This window comes from Anarrhichthys ocellatus, unplaced genomic scaffold, assembly GCF_004355925.1.
Source record: "Anarrhichthys ocellatus isolate YVR2014 unplaced genomic scaffold, GSC_Weel_1.0 scaffold8, whole genome shotgun sequence".
Lineage (NCBI taxonomy): Eukaryota > Metazoa > Chordata > Actinopteri > Perciformes > Anarhichadidae > Anarrhichthys > Anarrhichthys ocellatus.
Genome location: NW_022280038.1, coordinates 6,556,457 through 6,570,144, shown reverse-complemented (window position 1 = coordinate 6,570,144; position 13,688 = coordinate 6,556,457). Strand labels below are relative to the sequence as shown.

The 13,688-nt window shown below is 40.1% G+C and overlaps 1 protein-coding gene across 2 annotated transcripts in view; it reads left to right on the top strand.

Moving 5' to 3' along the window:
• Positions 1 to 13,195, top strand: part of adamts7 (a disintegrin-like and metallopeptidase (reprolysin type) with thrombospondin type 1 motif, 7) — a 50,070-nt gene extending 36,875 nt beyond the window's left edge. Inside the window, exons 22-24 of one of the 2 annotated variants that reach the window (XM_031848359.1) lie at positions 53 to 199; positions 941 to 1,103; positions 10,729 to 13,195. In XM_031848359.1, the coding sequence (XP_031704219.1) occupies positions 53 to 199; positions 941 to 1,103; positions 10,729 to 10,874 (456 nt within the window). In that variant the 3' untranslated portion in view covers positions 10,875 to 13,195. Of the gene's footprint in view, positions 1 to 52; positions 200 to 940; positions 1,130 to 10,728 lie in introns of both variants that reach the window. The other variant, XM_031848361.1, reaches the window with a different exon arrangement.
• Positions 13,196 to 13,688: the final 493 nt, after the last annotated feature.

The following is a 13,688-nucleotide window of genomic DNA, read 5'->3' as shown; positions in this document are numbered from 1 at the left end:
TGTGTGTGTGTGTGTGTGTGTGTGTGTGTGTGTGTGTGTGTGTGTGTTTCAGTGCTCTGAGGTGTGTGGGGGAGGTGAGCAGCAGCGTATGGTAACCTGTCCAGAGGAGGAACGATGCGATGAGGACCTTCAGCCCAGCAACATCCAATCATGTAATGGCCAGCCATGTGCTCAGTGGCTTACTGGATCATGGGGACAGGTACACGCGCACACACACACACTAGCTACTCCATCAGGTACACCTGCTCGTACAACAGCCAGCTTCTCCAAACAACCAACTGCATTATCTCCATACAAGAAGAGTGCAGACAGAAAAGATAAATCAAGTTCGTATTGAAATCTTACTCATCCTGTAGTATTCTTACCATTTGTCACATTGAGTTAGTGGCAGCTGTATTTTAACAATTCAAAGATGACAGTATATAACTTAATTGGGAGTTGCAATTCTTTCTCCCAAAATCCACATTATCACTTATGATCCGTGTGGTTTATACACAGTCAAACAGCTGCATGCAGATGTTTCATGCACGACCCACAATTTCCGTTCCTCCCTCTGTCTGTTACACATGACTCCAGTCAACAAAGACGAGTCTTTTGATATTTTTAATCATTGAACTATATTGGCAGTGACAAAGCACCCCCTCTAGAGTCTAAAAGTCTTTACTCTGCACACAGTCGATCAAAAAACATGCCCACAGCATCATATTTATGTCTTGCATCTCAAGTTGCTAGTCGGACTGTAAACAATGAGCAGCGCATATAAAAGGAATTCTTGGCCGATTAAGTTTCAAGATTTCAAAATAAATATTTTGACAATCTAAAACTACGGTGACAGTATTGGAAATCCTGACAAATAAGACATTTTTCCAGCAAGAAGTACCACCCATTGAAATGTGTGGCATGGAAGACATTTGAACATTTTGCTAAACTTTCTCTGCAGTGTTCGGCTTCTTGCGGTGGCGGAGTTCAGCGTCGACTCATCAAATGTGTGAACACGAAGGCTGAGACGGACGAAGAGGTGGATCAGACTCAATGTGACCATGAGCTGCACCCTGAGAGAGCCCAGAAGTGTAACCTACAGGAGTGCGAGAGCGCCCCCTCTGGTGAGAAAAGCAACATGCTGAACACGGTAAAAATGATACCTGCTAAACATTAGCATGCTGGCATCGCATTGTGAGCATGTTAGCATGCTGACGTTATTTAGAGCAAAAGTGGAGCCTCACAGACCTGCTAGCATGGCTGTAGACTGTCAGTCTTATTTGTGGATTGTTGTGGTATGATTTGACTCCCCCTGTCGGAGACCGTTGTGTTTAAATGGGGATCTCCTGTCTGTGGTTTGTTTTTACGTGCTGCCCAAAACGTCTGTGCTTTGAACTCAATGGATTTGATTGTGCCGTATACCTTGTACAGTGAAGATCTTTCATTTACTTGATTATTATTACAGAACCACAGGAAATGGTCTGAGATCAGTGTTTGAATTTCCTCTCGTCGGACCCACTGATCTGAGTTATGACTTTGACTGCGATATGGGAAAAGGGGATTGATCAGTGTGTGAAATACAAGGTGTGCTGAGGGGTTTGAGACCCCTTTATTGACACTTGAAAGCCTCAACAACAACATTTTGTGGGATCTTTGGAAAAATCTTTAAAAAGTCACTTACAATTGTCACTAAAAACGTCTGTTAAATCTCACTTTTTCCAGCAGTATTGATTATTCAAATTGCAAAACATTTATCCACAAATATGACGACAGAAAAAATATTGTTGTGCTTCTTTCTATATTACCCGGTTGTTTCTGGTAAGGCCTTCTCCCATGGGTGGTGCTGTTGCAAACGGTCCACCATGCAAATTCTGTGTAGCTCAGAAAACTTTTAGAAAACGTTACCCTGTACAAACTGAAAAGCTGTGGATTTTTTTTTTTTTTCTTCTTCGACATCATGGTTACACTCCGTTAAAAATGACAGTTACAGGGAGTGTGTTTGGTGATGGAGAGAGAGAGAGGTGAGTGTGTGGTGTGGATTCTGTTGCAGGGCATAGTTGTTGCGTGGTTGTGTAGTCGAGTGAGCGGCCTCATTGTTGACGATAAGAGCCTAATAGTTGTGTGTGCAAAGCATTTAGGCCTATATCCTTGTTTATTGCTTTGGCTTGCATCCATTAAATCCTGTATGCCATTTAATGGTTGTGATTCTTGAGAGTTGGGACAAAATGAACTTAAGGAACACACCGACTGTACAAAATACAGCAAGGCGAATCCACATTACAGCCTCGATTACTGACTGATTTGTTCATCAAACCATTATAGTCACAAAGGAGAAGAAAATGTTCTCTGTCTACGAGATATTTATCTCGGTGGGATTCAATATTAAAACGTCTGATGGCACCAGCTTTTTTTTTTTTTTTTTTTTTTAAACCAAATGCAGCATTCCGCTTTGCCGTTCATCAACGGCAGCATTGATGTCTCTGGAATCCAACAGCTCTTCCTCTAATGTTGCCACATGCCAAGACCAGTGGAAAGGCTGACTAGAGTCGCCTCAAAAGTCTTCTTTGTCAACCAGGGAGTGTAAAAAAATAGAAAAGTCCCAACTTGGATATTTGCAATCAGAGCAACTATTCAGACCAGGACAATTATATGCATAACGCATCATTCATGGCTTGACATTCCCATGTTTTGCTTCTCTGTCAGACTGTACCCCAAAACCTTTTACCTACAGTAGATCGAAGTTGTATCTGTGCATGCGTCTTTGAAGATGATGATTAGAAAAGGCTAACATTTTTGCACAAAGAGGTGTATTTTTTGCTCCAGTAGACATTGCTTCAAGGCGCATGTTGTCTGATAGCTTTTGTTAAGTTGATAAGCATACATTTAGGAACACTTGTATAACTTCATCCCCATTGTGAATTAAGTACCAAAAAAATGATATATTGATCACTTTGGGTTAATAATTTGTGTCTGTGTTTTGCTCCTGTGTTTTGCTCCAGTCTGACGGTTGCAAATATTCTCTTTTCCTCCCTGTTGTTAAGGAAAGCCTTATCCCATTCGTTAAGAAGACAAAGAAATCAGCAGACTAAAAGACTGAATTTGGTTAAAAAATACCGTGCATCAGAATCATAATAATAAATCTACATGAATGAATTCAGAATTCAGAGAATGTAAGGTTGACTAATACCCTCATCAGGGTTTCAGTAGTGTAAGAACATGATCACCCACTGCCTCAAACTAAAACATTCAACGCCTCAAGATTAAAGACATCTTTGTCAGCAATGTTTTCCTTACAAAATATAAAATGGCATCTGTTCCATTAAAATGTATCACCTCTCACATTAACAAAGGTGCTACCTGTTCCACCAGTAGTGTTAACGGTGCCCTGTAGTTTTGTGATTGTGTGACTCTTTAGTTTGCTGCAAGGTGACCCACCCTTCCTCAGGATGCATTACTGCCATGAGTGAAGAATAATACAACCGTTAGATCTGACCTTGCATTGAGTACCTGCTCACCTAATTTGATCCGTCTCCCTCTGTCGATCCTCGAAGTACAGCTGCAACGATTAGTCAACTAATTGATTAGTCCATTGACAAAAAAATGAATCCTCTACTATTTTTATAATCTATTAATTATAAAGTAATGTTTAATGCTGTTTTCAAATATGGATATTTCCTGCTTTCATCTGTTTAATATCATATCAAACTGAATATCTTTGGGTTTTGGACTGACAAAACAAGACATTTAAAGACATCCCCTTGGACTTTCGGAAACTGGGATGGACATTTTATAGACCAATCGATTAATCGATAGTGAAAATAATCTTAAATTGCAGCCAAATCTGGAAGACTTCTCCTTGAAATACTGTGGCTTGGATTGTACCTCACTTCAGACAAAGCCGCCTGCCAAATGGATAAATGTCTTTGGCATGCATTCAAATGTATTTCTGATATACAGCAGCATTTCTGGCGAATCTCTTTAAGTATCCCTCCACATCAGGTCTAAATTAATTTATTGCCATTCTGATGCTGCATTGAACCAAGAGCGATCACGACTGTAATTGGACGCAGATCAGAAACATCTCTTAAGAGTTACATAAAGAATATATTAAAGTGTTATCTCAGCTACACTTGTATTTTTCTTAATATTTAACCAATAAATGTCTGTAATCAAACTGTATATATATCGGTACTACTTAACTTAAAGGGCATTTCTATGTGGACGGTGATCTCGAAGGAAGGCTTAGTCGATCGGACTTGGGCAAAATCTCATCTGACATTAATAAAAGGCCAGCCATATCTCCCCGCTGTGAGATATATATTGACTTACACAATATACGAGCTGAATCGATGGCCGAGAAAAAAAACTGCTCTTTGTTGTTTCTCCATTCTTTCGTCCGAGCCTGTTGGGTAGTAGCCTTCCATCAAACGTGTACTGAAAGCTGCACACAAACGCTGTGACTTTCATCAGTTTAGTGTAAAACCACTGCAACATGTGTGAGACCTCGTGTGCAGCTGTGTGAGCACGGGACAGATTATTATTTTTTTCTATTTGGGGCTGCAGGTCGTCATTATCCCACTAGGAAGCAGAGGTTGGCTTTCTTAGCAGTAGGAGGATAATGAGATGTCGATGTGAGTCCAACCTTCACAGGAGCATGAGATAGACTTATCAGAAAAAAGACATATTGAGCCAATAGGGACATTTTCTCTATTCAGATGTGTTGATGATGCTCTTTTCAGTACTCGCTTTGCCATCAACCTCTACAACCTCAACTCCAGCGGGGGAATCGATCTCCTTGGTCCTGAGCTCTGACCACTCAAGAAATATTTTGAAAGAACATATTTCTTTTGGCGGGGTCGGACAGTTCGTTTGAGCTCACCAACTGCTGTCTGAAGTTTAGTTTCAATAAACCAGGAGAGTTTGCTAATCCATATGTGATTCTTTAGGAAATGCACATCACTCTTGGAGTTATTTTGTTGGTTTTGACACTAGCAAGAGCATCCAGCCATTAACTGTGGTGTGCGTTTCTCAGGAAACCATATTTTGAATCCATTAATCTTCAATCATTAATCCTCCTCTTCACACAAAATGTCAAAAACGTATTTTTGTTTTTTTAGTTGGTGTGCGCTTTGTCTGGCCTTGAAAGATATTTCATTTGGGGTTTCTTTTCTCATAGCTTAATCCCTAATTTCAGCAAATTGAGACAAAAAGCCAATTTTATTAAGACTATAATCAATTACATCTAAGACAGTTTTATTTTAAACAGCGTATTGCTCCCACTATGGCAAAAAAGAAAATTCTGCTCAGTTTCTCGCTATAACGAGAACACTTTCCATGTTATTACAAGATACCAAATGATTCAGTTTTTACAAGAAGCTTTTCTTGTTATAACATGTAACTTTTGTTTCATAAAGAAACTGCTCGGACAGGCATGAGAACCTCCCAACAGTCCTTTTAAGTTGTGTAGTTTCTTGGACTAGCTGTTTGCTCTTGACTACAGCTCTGCCTTGTGCACAACACTGAGGGTGTCTTCTGACCTCAATGTGCTGCGTTACGCATACATTTACGATTGTTCTTCTCTGTTTAAAAAGAGGCTTTTTGTTGTTGCGTACTGTGTGCCAACATTATGGGATAAGTGATGAATGATTTATGGCACCTCTGAATAATGTCTAACATACAGTCTATGATCTGCATTCAGTGTGAGGACCTGAGGTGCCGGGGGAAAGCTGAAGGGAGAGTGGGCAGTTGAAAAGATAAAGAGGTGAATCCTCAATCATTGAGGCTCTGTTTCAGAATCCATTTCACAAATCTCTGGACATTAGAGATCCACCCTGACCCTGAGCAGCGATGTTCCATACTGGCATATGCTCTCATAGCATTGTTTCCGGCCACAGCAGGCCCTTGTTTCCATTGAAAGAGCTCTAAAAAAGGCAGACGAATACAGTTGGTGACTAGTTGGTGAACAGAGTGGGACATTTGGCAGATAAAGAGCCAGATATTTCCCTCAGGAGTTGGTGGAGACCAAAAACGGAGCTAAAAGTAGAGTGAATATTGGACTTTCTTTGACCAGGTGGACACTCCAAATGGATGATAATGTTCTTTCATAACTCTTGGATGTGTAAATAAGCAACAGCTTGCTCAGAAGTTCACGATATTCACTTCAAAGGTGACAAGAAGGAAATATTGTGTTCACAATTTCTTTATTATTGCCTGTAATAAAAAAACGCATTAATATTCATCAGTAAGTGGCAGAATATTTGTATGAGTAAGAGTTCAGCAGCAATACTGTTGTTGTGCAGTGACTGTTCAATAAACACCTCTACCTATCTTGGGTTTTGTACCTATAATGGATAGTGACAACATAAGGGTCATGCTCGATGGTTTTTAATTTTGGTCGGGTTTGTTATTTCCATTTGCTACTGTAGGTCATTCCAAAGCCCACCCTCTTCCTTATTCAGCTCATCTGTTCCCTGGCTCGTTCTTTTATGGTGCTTTAATCAACCCTCTGTCAAACTTGGACCATAACGTGCTTTTTGATGAAAACAAAGCCACATTCAGATGTATAGGGTGAGTGGCCGAAAAGGGGTTACCCATGAATAGGTTTCACCCAAGCAAATTATCTGTATTCTGTAGTTGTGAAAAAGCATAATAATACTGCGGAAGTCCCACTGCCTCTTCGTGTTACTGCTCTTTAAGGCATGTTGTTGAGTGGGTCAAAGATGGCGAATGGGGGAGTGTAGAAGACAGGAAATGCTATGTTATTGAGTGGCAGCTGTGGCCTTTGTCCCTTCATTGATGTCATGGAGCTTCTCTGATCTGAGTGGCATTGGAAATTCTGCAATTTTCTTGACAGAGAATTGCTTTAACACAATAGCAGTGGGTTCAGTAGTGCCGTGTGTAGATTCAGTACACCAGGCTGCGTTACCATTTGTCTCTGCTCTAGGTTTCCGCACGCAGCAGTTTGTTTGAGAGAATTGTTTTTTCTTTCTTATACAACCATGAAATAGAACACTGGTACATTTTTCTTTATAAGACGATATATTACACAAACTGCTTCCATATTTAAGTTCTCTTCCGACTCCTAGAAGCTGCAACCTTCGGTCAAAAAAAATCAGTTATTCCTAGACCCGCACAGTCTTTGAAAGTGCTTTAAAGTTTTTGAACCCTCATCTTGGTGTGAGCTACAGAGATATTTTAAACTAGATTATTTTATCTTATTATGTAAGATAGACTATTGAACACTGAATGTCCTGTAACTGAACATGTTATTTTAGCTGTTTTGTTTTTAAGTCTGTTATTTGTGCTTTCATGTGAATCTTTTATGCTGCGGTCAGAAAATATATTGTAGAATTCAATGGGACTGTCCTGATCACATAAATAAAATAAAATGTTGAAGGATGGGAGCAAGCCTAACCTTTCTATGGTTGAACTCAGTCCCCCAGTCCAACACTTTAATCTAACATAAAATAATATTGAATTTATTATTGGATGCATTGTCATTAAATTTGGTACGAACATTCATCATCCCCAGAATATGATTTCTCATCGTTACAATTTATTTGTCACTTTGGTTCTTGAAAGGATAATGTTCGTCACATATACATTCGGCTGATATTTACCAAGATATCTGTGAAATGTTATTCACAGAGGCTCAAGCCTCTGTAATTGCATCATTGCAGCTTCTCCACGAAACTATGACAAGACTGTTGTGTTAAAGATTTTCTAGACACAGAAAAATCTGTAGGTCACTCATACTGTCAGTCTTGTTTTTCCTATAAATTCTTCACAATAAAAGTCCCTCGTTATTTTAGCTGCTTGCTGTTCCTCCCCACAGTATTGGAAGACCTGCTTTATTGAAGAATAGCTGCTAACAAAGCTCTCACAATAAAAGTCCCACGTTATTTTGTTGTTTGAAAGCGTTTGTCTTGAAGTAACAAAACCAGGAATTGTTGGATTTTCAGCTTCAGTGATTTGACTCAGACGGCGGGTCTCCGCTGTAATCCGGCCCTGGTTTTCCTCTTCTCTTCCCTTTGCTCTCCTCGGGACAGGAACTCCCATGTGGGGGGAAGATGATGGGAGTCCTACATTTGATAAATTGTCTGGATTGTGCCCACATGCTCTCCACTCCTCACTGAGAGCCAAACTCAAAGTGAGCCAGGACACCTCGGCATGTCATCTGGCGGATCGGATCCCAATGCGAGCAAGATCCCATCTCGGACTGTACATACTTGACAGTTGATGCATCCTGACACGATCGGATGACAAAAGTCGCCTTGAAAAGTGAAATGTCTTTTTGTGCTTTCTGTCTTGAATCTTCATCAAGTGTTGCTTTATTTGTCTTTCTACCATTTACGTAACTGTTTCACTTTGCTTTTTAGTATCTCTTTTAAAACCGCCATCTGCTGCCTGCAGTCACCCACAGCTTGGGCGCTCCTGATACAAAAGCATTTAAATGATGTAATCTGATAATCATAATGTCACACTTCATATGCAGACTGTGTACCCCGATAGGTAAAGATTCAACTTGATTTGAAGGACTTTGAGCTGAGGGTTTGCAGGTCTCTGACAACTTTAAGAGAGTAAATATTTTTCTTCTAAAATATGTATCTGTCATTGGAATTGAGGCGTTAAAGAATAAAATGTTGACGGTTGCAGGAGGTTTATAGCGGACCTGTAATAGGCCTGTAAGACTACTTAAGTTGTCTGTTAAGGCCATCAGCCGAGATTCCATCAGGAAAGTGTGGGTTGATAGGGGTTTTATTTATTTTTTTTGCTTTGACAGTCACTCCAGAGAAGTGCTTATTGGAATTTAAGGACAGATGTTTAAGCTTACTTAATCCCTGAAGGACCTCTGATTCCTGCCCACTTTGCTGCTCCTAAATGAGAAGACAAGAAGATGAATACAAAAACAATATCGGGCCCTGAAACGGTGAGCGTCATGATGAAGTGAGACGATTCAATATCCGCCCACGCTCAAATCTTTGTCTGGACTGGGTTTTCAATTTCATGCTTCTGCTGCGATTTGAAAGACCAGACGGTAGATGGTCAGAATATGTGCTCTGGTTGACAGATACAAAACCTGTGAACACAAATGCCTCCTTTTTTTTCTTTTTCTTTTTTTTTGTATTCATAGTAGGTTGCCATTTAACCAAACGTTTTGATGAGTTGTCCTGTTTTATTGTCCATTTGATGTACATTTGTGGGAAAACCCAGAAACAACCTTTTCAAAATATATTAGATTAGACGCTGCAAGCGCTTTCTTTGTAATTGTTTCACACGCAAAATAGGAAGGTCCGCTTCTGCAGGAGAGTATCTTGTTTTTCTTCTGATCATCCGCCTCTGAGCACACATACTCCTGAGAGCCTGAAAACTGCAGAATAGAACAGGACTAACTTGATGTATGCCAGGCATGCTCTGCAAGGACATAGATCCCAGGGTTAGATATTTGTGCTATCTGCACTTTAAAAGATTTCACATTTTTCAAGTCTGCTGAAAACATCACTTCGTAATGCAATTCCCATGTCAAAATCCAGATTCCTCGTTGAGTGCAAACATTTATTTTGACTTTCAGCTGAATTAAGCCGATATGATGCTTTAGCAGCCTGAGTTAGACAAACCAAGAATGTATCTTCCAGGGTCAACAAACCGAGGTATTTCATAATGAGCTGCAGTCGAGGGATAGTTGCACAAACGGGACATTTTGTGCGTTAAAGTAGAAACGCACCACTTCATCTGTCTTTCGTGATTGCGATGCCTGGACCAACTATCCGATGCCACTGCTCTGCCACATTTAAAATCTGTATGTCTCACTGCATAGAACGTATTGGGAACATTTTATGCGAGGGAAATGTTACACAGGGATGCTGCGACGCTTAACGTGAGTAAGTGGCCCACCGTGACTGGTGGCAAACGATCAATAATGACATTAACAAATAAACTGTATTAAACGTGGGTCAGTCATGTCTGGCTGATAATCCTCTTAATTTTAACATTGTGATTGCATGATTCAGATGTAGTTGCAGACATCTGCTGTTGACCTAGCGTTAGCCTTTTGCTTCTAATTATAATATGGGAGTCATGTGATCACAATGACTAATAGACGACTTCAATAACATCACAAGCCACAAACTACTGCAACAGCCGTGTGCGTCACTTTTGTTCACAATGCTGCTCATCACAACTGTTTTTTCGGTATTGTTTCTGAATCATGGTCAAACTATATTTTGCAGCACGAAACGGCAACTTTTAAACAATCCAGTCCAATAATCTGGACTGGATTTTGGCTGATTCGATCAGCCAAAATTTTTGGCTGATTCGATTTGGCTGATTCGATCTTTTGGTTTTGGCTGATTTGATCTTTTGGTTTTTTTCCCCCACCTCTGAGCAGTGTCCTGTTTGAAGGTTTCAGGTTGTCTACTCCTTGTGCCGTCAGTCATTTTAAAAGAATGCACAAAACAGAATATAATAAGTGACGCTTATTCTTCCGGGCGTGTTTGTTCATATTTCAACATCTACAAACTGATCAGCAAGAAATTCCCAGCATGTCTGTAAAGAGGATCTGTGTTGAACCAACAACAAAAGAGCATGAGCAGACTATCACTCACACCTACTGTTCAACTTAAAGGACATATCTTATGACGTGAAGAGGCTTACAGCCCTCGCATTGTGCCTGTAATTCATTCTGTAATGATGCAACACAACGTATCTAACCTCTCTCTCTTTCTCTCCCTCTCTCTGTCCCCCGCACAGGAGCAGTTTGCCTTCGCGACCGGCTAACGGTTCGTTTCTGTCAGACTCTCCGCTGGCTCGGCCGTTGCCACTTGTCCAACGTACGAGCACAGTGTTGCAAAGCCTGCAGCCAGCGTTCCCGCTCGAGCAGCACGTCTCGCCGCTGAGCTGCAACAAAGTAACCGCTTATCAACAGGAACACTGATGAAATATAAACCGCCATTTTTAAGTCGACAATCTGAGCCCTTTACTGATTTCCTCACCACTACAGACTAATTATGAATTAGTGCCACTCCAAAACTCTGCATGTGTGTGCTGGTGGTATTATTATACAGGTTTGACATTGATTGGAAAAATGACACAGCACTGCCTCTCTCTTCGCAAAATAATGAGAATGTAAATATTTGTTTGCAGTTTTTATGATAGTTTGACCAGAATTTCATTTCATTCATCTTTGTAACAGATGTGGCTTTTCGATCAATGTAGCCAGTTTACTAATGCGTTATTACACATGTAGATAACTCATTAACCTTTATGGTTGGTACAATGCTTTCATTTTATTGACGGCAGCAGAAACTGAACAGATTAAAACAGACAGGTAGGCTTATACAATTTGCAATGTGTTTTTTGTTTTTTTGTATAATGTGGCACAAATGTTATGATGCATAAATGCTACATGTGACATTTATAAATAATTGGCCGTTTGCTAAGCCCCTCGACACCTGTCAAGCTTTTCGATCTCACAGATTTACCATGCTTTCAGACCGAAGAAGATAAAAGCAGCCTCTCATTTCTTGTCTGTTCGTGTCAGTTTTCCCAACTGAAGTGGCAACTGTTGCTGGCAAATTTGATCAGCCTTAGCTAAGCTAACAGTAGCTAAAATATAGCCATTTAGTAATATCTCAGGCTGACTTTTTAATGTTTCGAAATGAAAACCCCATAAAAGGTTTTAAATATGCACTTGATGGTTACATACGTGCATGTCTCAGGCAAGAAAAAGTTAGCATCCTCGCAAGTTGATATTTCATGTAATAAAGAAACATTTTTATTTTATTGCAGTGTTGAGCACGTAAGCCCTAGAATTATGCGTACGATAAAATTTAAGATCTCACCATTTTTATGGCTCCGTGCCGGCGACAGCTCTGGGCGGAGGCATCAGGTTTTCAGGCTGTCCGTCTCTGACAACTTAGGGACATTTCTTGAAATTCGGCACAAACGTCCACTTGCTCTCAAGACGGAACTGACCAGATATTGGGAGTCAAATGTCAAGGATACTACCACCTCACAAAACATGTTTTTGGCCATAACTCAAGGATTCTTGCCAAAAAATATCTAATGGGATAAAATGATGAAGTGATGAGATTTTGATCAGACATGGAAGTAAAGTTACTGTAGATGGCTATAGTTAGTAGCCAGCCATGCTAAGGTTTGCAGCTTACATTGGAGCAGACAAAAGCACTGTTTAAGTTCCTTACACTTTTGTTTTTGGTCTGGGAAAGACTAAAAAGAAACAACCCTACACACATTTTACAGTATCTCACTGACGTATTTTGTAGGCCAACCCTGAAAATGGCATCGCCCCGGTTCCCTCGACAAAAGGCCCATGGGATTTTTCCAATCGATTACTGTAGAAAATAAGCTCTGGGGCAAACAAGAGTTTATGATATTAACATGTTTTTTTTAGCAAGATAATCTTCCCAAATTAACACCACTTTTATGTTTTTTGAAGCGTAAATGCAATTGCCATGTTAACGTAATGTTAGAATAAAAAAAAATAAAAAAAACTACACCGTCGTGTGACTTCACGTCACCACCTGCTTCTTATTCAACAACCTCTGTAGTCTCATTCAGCCACTTGTAAGCAACAGCCTTTTTTAAGACATGCACATAAACGCCTCAAAATTCACAATTGGGGTGTTTACTGATGTATCTTATGTCAAACTAAATGTGAAAACCACAGACCTTATTTAGGCATCGAACCAAAATCCCATTCCAAAAACCGAGACGGTGCAAAAATGCCAACTAATTTCCTTATTTTAGGACTCATTCCTGCAGCACTCTATTCACACCGCTTGAACATGTGGAGAGATCCAAAGGCTTGACAGGCCTGCGGTGCCTAGTTACAGTGGCTAAGCTATTATTGGGCAATCGCTGTTGGGAGGAGGGATTTAGGAAAACGGTCAGTTGGAATGTTTAATGTCTGCAGAAGCTCATACAAAATGTAATGTCACACTTTGGCTTTTCCACACACACTTTTTTTTTAAGTCACAAAGTAAAATGTAACTGTGAAAAGTGGAGCTGCAGGAAACACTTGGTGCTAGAGGCCACACGGGCTCCAAACATTTCAGGTCGGGTATCGGCGGGCCCAGTGCCTTATCTACTTAAACATTGGATCATTTTACGTTTTTTGTATTAACCACTTAATTGAAATGTGAAATTCAGCATTTCAGAATACATGTGATTGTGAAATTATTAAAATTGGAGGAACTCACGAATTTAGTGTCGTATCACATTAGGTTGAGTGTGGTGTATTAAGGAATTAGCTTTATATATGATATTTTATACTTTTGCAACTGGTTTTTAGTTTAGCAACTGAACTGTCCCGAATACTTCACTCCGTCATCCTTTCTGCTCGCTCCTGCGTTCACAATCGGTTGTTAGCACTGACGCATACGTCTGTAGGCTGCAGTTATGCATTCTTTCAAGCAGGAATTGAAAAGCAGCTCGGTCTGAACAATGCAGTTCAGCTCAAGCAGCTGCCTTATACGTATATAATGTATACATGTAAAGGGCTATTTTTTTGTGTTGTAAAGTACTTTTTTAATGTCAAAGTTTACAGGTTGGTGCTGGGAACATGAAATGTAAGTAATGTTAATATGCTTCCTTCAGTTTGATGTCTCAAAATCACATCCATTTGAAATTCTCAGGATTCAATTACTGATACGATAGGCCCCTCCCTCCTTAGTTACTGTTAGACAGGT